Below are 7,526 nucleotides of genomic sequence, written 5' to 3'. Positions count from 1 at the left end.
CAACTGAAGGTGAGAAGTAAGCAAGCATCCACTCTAGGGTTGCAATGGAGAATAAATCTGTAAGGAGGCGAAGTAGAATATGAGCCTCTTCAACAAGCTGGGACACCCACAGGGCGCTAAAATGGTCACAGGTTGATAGCAGCATCCAGCCCAAAGGAGAAGAAAATGTTAATTTTCTGTGGAAGGCAGCAATGCTCAGTTAGTTCCTCAGGACTCCCACAGGTGATCTTCAACCATATTTTAGTTTAGAATATATATTTGCCAAATAAATAAAGTCACAAGTCTTCATGTATTGTAGACCACCATGAATTGACTGTGTTTATCAGTTCACTCTGACTGCCAAATTATATCACACCGTAATTTATTCATCCAGTCTCTTGTCCATGTGCAGCTGGTTTGTTTTTGCTACTGTGAAGAGCTCTACCAAGAACTTTAGTGAACATGCACCATGTACATAAGTGCTATCATTTCCCTCGGGTAAATATCCAGGAGTGGAATTGCTGGTTCAGCATAAATGTGAATCTATTTTCAAGTTCACAAGACAATGACAAAGTTTTGTTTCAAAAATAGTTGAATCACTTTATACTCCTACTAGTGTTATAAGAAATTCTGTGCAACACTACTGTCATTTAAAAATTTTTTACCCATATAGTGAATGAAAAATTGCATTTCACTGTGGTCTTGATTTGCAATTCCCTGATGACTCATCAAACTGAACATCTCTTTCTATGCTTATTGGCCATGTTTTTCCACTGTCTTTTGCTCATTTTTCTATTGGCTTGTTTGGACTTGGTTTCAATTTATATCCAACTGTTTACCTGGTCCATCACATTATTCTCAGGCAACAGGACAAATTAAATATCCAACATTAGAAGGTTTCCCAAATACATCATGCCTAGAAATTACTCTGGCATTTGTTCACGCTGTTTGCTCCCCAAGCTTGCTGTGCTCTTCTCCTTCCCCAAAGGGCCTTCAGCTCAGCACAAATGTTACCTGATCTTTGAAGACACCCCTAGTCCTGATAAAATTTGTTCTGTACACCAAGAGCATTTCATTCATGCCACTCCATTATAGCAAACCACATGTGTACCACATAGATGTCTTCCCCTTCCCTCGCTCTTTACTTGGAAAATAGAAGCTTCTTGATGGCTTATTTATCTCTGAATCTTCAAAAGTTAACACAACTTTTGTCTTGGGACAAAAGAGGCATTAAATGTTCCCATTCAGAAGAGATGACTTTGCTACAGGCTCTAATTTCAACAGCATTTCATTCACATTGTAAGAAAAGCCTTATAGAACAGCTTTAAATTAAGTTCTTCAACAAACGTGTAGGAACGCATTTTATTAGTCAACTTCAGAAAATCTCAGTCAGTTCTAATTTCAGATATCTTGCATTCTCAAATCATGTGACCCAGTTTTGGTTTGGAAAATGATTACTTCAGGACTGGACACTACCATGGGACTCATACTCACAGACAGAAACAAAAGATTTCCCATGTTCAAATAATTTGGTTATATTTTATAAAGTACATAAAACATGAACAAAAACAAAAAAGCTGTGCTACAAGGGAAGATAAAGTTCTACTAGACAGGTTCAAAAAAATTGAGGCCACCATCAAAAATATAAACAAAAAATTAATTCCAAATAACTTAAATACTTAAAGAATAAATATTTTAAATTATCATATGAATACCTATTTTCATGCTCCACTGCAGTCCCACCTTCATCCTCAATAATCTGATTCACACTAAATTGGGGATTTAATAGGTGCATTACCTGTCTACTCAAATGCACTCATTCGCTCACTCAACAAATGCAACGGCACGGAAGTGTGCCAGACCCTGCTGCTTCTTTTTAAGTAACTCAGGGGTTTTTTCACTTGAATTAAAGAAAGTTGAACTTATGGGACTGTCTCACTGCCCCAGAAATTTAATTAATACCAGTACCATGGATACACTTGAGTATGGAATAGAAGAAAGCACTTAGAAGTGAAATGTCAGCAAATAGGGACGGGAGCTTCCCTGGCAGAGTCAGTAGCACGTAAAGGTTAACGTCAAAGGGTGCAGCATCCAACAGGGCTGGGTTCAAATCCTGGCTCAGTTCTGCCCCCAACCCCGTATCAGTTTCCTCATCTGTAAAATGGTAATTAATAATAAATAATTCGTAAACTTGCTGGGGAATCAAATGCAATCATGGAATACAATTTGTCCCAAAGGGTCTGATATTCAATAAATGATACGATGCCAGCCTCTGCTGAGGGAATACAAGAAATGTTTCCCTGGCTAGAGTACATATGAGATATATTGATATATCGCTTAAAATGAGATACACATACATCGCTGTCAAGGCTGGGAAATTACCCCAAAGCCAATCCAGGCAACCACCTCTAGGAAGCTAAGTGATTTCACGATGTCTAGACAAGCCGGAGCTGTGGGAGATCAGTTAAGGTGCATGGGATCACACCGCATTTGGGGGTCTTCCCTTCCCCATTTCCCTCATATAAACAGGTTAGGAGTGACAGAGCCAGGAGTCGAGCGAGGCCCTTTAATGACTTCGGGTTCCCGCCTCTCCCCGCTGGCGGCCCCTGCCTGCGGCACGCAGGTGGGGCCCCGTCTCCAGCTCCGCCGGCGACCCAGGAAAGCGCCCGCAAACGGATCGCTCCTTGCTCTCCCGGGAGGGATTACTGCGTAGGACTCCACGACTAAACAGCTCTCTCGCCCCACCCTTTTCACTGAACCCCTTAGAACCCAACTCGCCTCCTCTCTCCTCTCCTCAGCCCCGCCCGCGATTCGGAAAACGACTTTTACTAGGAAGTGAGGGTTTATCTGCCGGCTGCTACCGGGCCACACGACCCTCTCTCCCGAGCAACAGCAGCGCATGGATGCTGGGCAGGACGCTGCCCTGCGTCCCGGCCACGCTGCCGGCTAACTCCTGGATTCCCACCGCTAGGAGTTCAAGCACGGCCGCCGGGTACTCCGGTGTCGGGACGCTCACCTGCTCGGCGCGTCTATCTTTGTGCAGCTGACCCACGGCTAGCGCAGGGGCCGAGGGCTCAGGCCCAGGCTTGGACTTCGCCCACACGCAGCCACCCTGCATTCAGCGCCTGAGCTGGGTTACCCCTTACTCACAAAGTCAGTGAAAAAATAAAATATTCACACCCGGCAGACTCCGGCGCGCCACACTACGCCTGCACCTCGAGCTTTCCTATTGGACGCCGCGACATCCGCGGTCTCAGAGACGGGGCGGGTCGACCAGCGAGAACCCGGGTAGCACCAGCGAGAACCGCCCCCTCTGACGCCTCCTATCCAATCGGAGGAGGATAGCCGGCTCACCCTATTTGCATACAAGCCGTTCTATATATGCTCAGGGCCCGAAGCCTCCCCCGCTAAGAAGCGTGTACCACTTCCAAGACGTGGGTTTGGAGAGCTAGCGATGCCTACTTTTCCCAAAAGGAATCCAAAGTCGGCAGTCCGGCTCTGAAACAGAGAGCAAAATTACTACTGCCCTGCGCCGCATTTCCCAGGCTACGTTCTAAGCGCGGACGCTAGGTTCCCGGCTCGAGCTCTGCTGCTCACACCTCCCCAAGCCTCAAGCCTAACCCTAATTAACGCTTCATTTGAAGCACCTATCTGCACATTCACACGGCAGTTTAAGCACTACCAACTCTTTTCTTGACGTTTTGAGGGCCCTAAAAAGGGCCTTTTGGGATCTGGAGATAAGCCGCAGGCACACCTCAGCCGCCGAAGCCGTAAAGGGTGCGGCCCTGGCGTTTCAGCGCATACACCACATCCATGGCCGTGACCGTCTTGCGTTTGGCGTGCTCCGTGTAAGTCACCGCATCACGGATCACGTTCTCCAGGAACACTTTGAGCACTCCCCGGGTCTCCTCATAGATGAGGCCAGAGATGCGCTTCACACCACCACGGCGAGCCAGACGGCGAATGGCGGGCTTCGTAATACCCTGGATGTTGTCCCGTAAGACCTTCCGGTGGCGCTTAGCGCCTCCCTTACCCAGCCCTTTACCACCTTTACCTCGGCCGGACATCTTTCACAACAACACGGCTAAAACCCAACAGCAAGCTGCTAGTAGGTCTGTGAGCTGTGAACCTGGGCTTATAGTTCCTTCTAGCGGACCTGTTTGAAAACCTCAAGAAAGTGGGCGGAGCTATAGGCTCCAGGAGATTTCTTTCTTTCTTTTTTTTTTTTTAAATTCCCTCCCTATAGGGCTTCCCTGGTGGCGCAGTGGTTGAGAGTCCGCCTGCCGATTCAGCGAACACCGGTTCGTGCCCTGGTCCGCGAAGATCCCACATGCCGCGGAGCGGCTGGGCCTGTGAGTCATAGGCCGCTGAGCCTGCGCTTCCGGAGCCTGTGCTCCACAACGGGAGAGGCCACAACAGTGAGAGGCCCGCGTACCGAAAAAAAAAAAAAAAAAAATTCCCTCCTTATAAAATTTCTTGTTTGCTTATTTGGGAAAGCTTTTCTTATTTTTGCCATGAAATTGAGGAAAGACTCGATAAAATTTATTTTGCCTTTTCTCTCTCTCTCTCTGTAGGGCGCGGGAATTCTAATTTTATAGTTTTCAAACGGAATGCTTACTCATAATACCATTCTCAGACTAATGTAAAAATCAATAGGAACCAGGAATGCTTTACTACGTGTTAAATTTAAAAGCAGTTGCTTTATACCTGTGGATCTTTTTAAGTCACTAGTTGGGGTAGAGAAAATCTTTTAATGGTTCTTTTTTCTCTTTTGGGGGCCCCGTGGAGAGAACTAAAATCCTTTCAAAAAGTCTAACCTTACCCATTCCCCCCAATCCCCCCAGACTTTTCCCTTGAAGATTCTTCTGCACAGTTGGCAGACTTTACTGCCTCCGCCGCCTCCAGCCGAAGCGCGTTTTTTGCTTTTCAATCAAATAACTATTTCTGTGATTATTTAGTAAAAATACTGTAATCTTATTAAAACCCGAGGTTCTCACTTAAAAATTCAAAGTTCCTGTAAAATAATGTATGCCATGATCGTGGCTTTAAATAGTGATTTATACTGCAGATCCCCAATTAGGAGGCTCTCCATTCTTTTCTTAAGAGAATCCCTGAGCAAAAACGAAACTTTTGAGTAGTGTCGCCCCTCTAGGAGATAGGACTGTCTGTCTTCCCAAAAGGGTTTACTGCGATAAAAGGCAGCAGTATTTAGAGGATGATTCATAACTCTTTCCCAGGTACTTAACACCTTGAGGAACAAATATTTTAGTAAACTGTGCTCCCTGTCCCTAGTCCTGACGAATAAGCCTTTCCAGCAGGAAAGCTTTATGGTAAATATTTATATATACCTAAATGCTTATTATTTACCTATCCTTACCCGTCTCCATAGCACAAAAAAGTTACTGTTATTGTTGTTAAAGAAGAATTAAAAGAGCTCTCAGAACACTCTCTGGATGGCTGGAAAAAAAAATCCTAAATATTCAAATTGTACCAACATGATTTTAATCCTTGACTCAAAGAAGAAAACTCTTGAAGAATCAGGATTCTTGTAATGGTAAAATAGGTTGGCTTTTAAATATTTACTAAGAAATCAAGGTTAGAACATTTTCAAGTTAGAGATCTCTCTTGTTTACAAGAATAAAAAGTGTCCATAATAATAAGTTAAAAATTGGGGGCATACCCTGCGACCTCAAGTGCTAGAGGCATTTCTTGCTTCAGGCCTTGTACTTTAGAGTAGCTCTCCTTCCGGATTTTTCTTTTTCTTACCATGGTTTCTTAATTTTTTTAAACTTTTTTTAAAATTAATTAATTTATTTTTGGCTGCATTGGGTCTTTGTTGCTGCGTGCAGCCTTTTTTATCTAGTTGCGGTAAGCAGGGGCTACTCTTTGTTGCCGTGAGCGGGCTTCTCATTGCAGTGGCTTCTTTTATTGTGGAGCATGGGCTCTAAGAGCGTGGGCTTCAGTAGTTGTGGCATGCAGGTTCCGTAGTTATGGCTTGCAGGTTCCGTAGTTGTGGCACACGGCCTTAGTTGCTTTGTGGCATGTGGGATCTTCCCCGACCAGAGCTAGAACCTGTGTCTCCTACATTGGCAGGCGGATTCTCAACCACTACACCACTAGCGCCACTAGGGAAGCCCGGTTACTTAATTCTTAAGACGTTATTTTCCTGGGAGTGAGCGAGGACGTTGAAACCTCAGGATCCTGTAAGTTCAACTGAACCCCTAAAGGCGGAGCAGTCGGGCCCAGGGTATTCATATGGAAGGTTATGTAAATGAGGGTTAGCAGTTTTTCTTTTGATTGGAGCAAGCTGGAGAAGGCGGTCCTTCTGCCAGCGCTCTAATTGGTAGAAGAGCCTGCCTGTCATTGGTCACCGGAGCCGAGGTTGTTGCCGCGCCCAATGGGAAGGCGCTGCCTAGTGTCAGCAAAGTGTTGGTGGAGGCAGTTCAGATGTGGTACGTTGCCTTCCCATTCTAGGAACTGGACCGCTGGGTTTTATTTCCCCTAGCTGGAGTTTTAGGCAAGAGACAAACATGTCTGGTCGCGGAAAGCAGGGCGGCAAAGTGCGGGCAAAGGCCAAGTCCCGGTCCTCTCGCGCGGGCCTGCAGTTCCCGGTGGGCCGAGTGCACCGACTGCTGCGCAAAGGTAACTACGCAGAGCGAGTGGGAGCCGGGGCGCCTGTGTACCTGGCAGCGGTGTTGGAGTACCTGACGGCGGAGATCCTGGAGTTGGCTGGCAACGCCGCGCGGGACAACAAGAAGACCAGGATAATCCCTCGCCACCTGCAACTCGCCATCCGCAATGACGAGGAGCTAAACAAGCTGCTGGGGAAAGTGACCATCGCCCAGGGCGGCGTCCTACCCAACATCCAGGCCGTGCTGCTGCCCAAGAAGACGGAGAGTCAGAAGGCGAAAAGCAAGTGACCCTGACGCCGCCACAGGAGAGCTGGCTTCCTCAGCAAAGGCTCTTTCCATAGCCACCCCGCAGTGTTTTTGAATACGGTTGATGTTATGGAGGGCCGGCGCGATCTAGTGGGGAGGTGGGCGGCGAGGGGCCCATTAGGGTCGGGGGCCAATAAAGTCGGTGAAAGTTGTCTGGTCGAGAGAACTGTGTAATCGCGGGGGCCTGCCGGGTGACCCAGGGGGCAACCGGGAGGCCTTTGGAGGAGGTACTGGTGGGTCGGCCTGAGCCACTTTCTGGGCTGCTTTGGTCCGCAGGTCACCCTCAAGGCGGGCAAGGGAGACCAGAAGGGACCCACTGGCCTGGAGGTGGGCAGAGTTGGGAACTCTCCCTCCTCGCCTGAAGGCGGAGGAGAGACAGAGTAGGTGCGAATGCGGCTGGGGGAATTATTTTTACTTTCCCTTCCCAGGGCCTTTGCTCCCCTGCCCTGTTTGGGCAGTTCAGGAACCTGTTCTAGGAGGGAGACGGTGGCTTCGAGCTGGTCTTGGGCAGGAAGTTGTCTCTCCGCCCATACTTTTCAAAAGGTAAAATAACTTGCCGTCTTGGAAGTGTGGCTCTGATGACACGGTGTCAACAGATTTTTCTTGGCC

The 7,526-nt window shown here is 47.4% G+C and overlaps 2 protein-coding genes across 2 annotated transcripts; one reads left to right on the top strand and one right to left on the bottom strand.

Annotated features, from left to right (window-relative positions):
* Window positions 1-3,685: 3,685 nt before the first annotated feature.
* LOC116760723 (histone H4) lies at window positions 3,686-4,081 on the bottom strand. Its single transcript, XM_032646030.1, has one exon. It carries the CDS (start codon window positions 4,044-4,046, stop codon window positions 3,735-3,737), a length of 312 nt encoding a protein of 103 aa, XP_032501921.1. The 5' UTR covers window positions 4,047-4,081; the 3' UTR covers window positions 3,686-3,734.
* Window positions 4,082-6,394: 2,313 nt separating this feature from the next.
* Window positions 6,395-7,070, top strand: LOC116761273 (histone H2A.J). The gene has a single exon (XM_032647044.1). The coding sequence runs from the start codon at window positions 6,510-6,512 to the stop codon at window positions 6,897-6,899; it is 390 nt and encodes a 129-aa protein (XP_032502935.1). The 5' UTR covers window positions 6,395-6,509; the 3' UTR covers window positions 6,900-7,070.
* Window positions 7,071-7,526: the final 456 nt, after the last annotated feature.

This window comes from Phocoena sinus, chromosome 10 (genome assembly GCF_008692025.1).
Source record: "Phocoena sinus isolate mPhoSin1 chromosome 10, mPhoSin1.pri, whole genome shotgun sequence".
Taxonomy (NCBI): domain Eukaryota; kingdom Metazoa; phylum Chordata; class Mammalia; order Artiodactyla; family Phocoenidae; genus Phocoena; species Phocoena sinus.
Note: the sequence above shows the minus strand (reverse complement) of the source record. Positions and strands in the feature narration are given on the sequence as shown.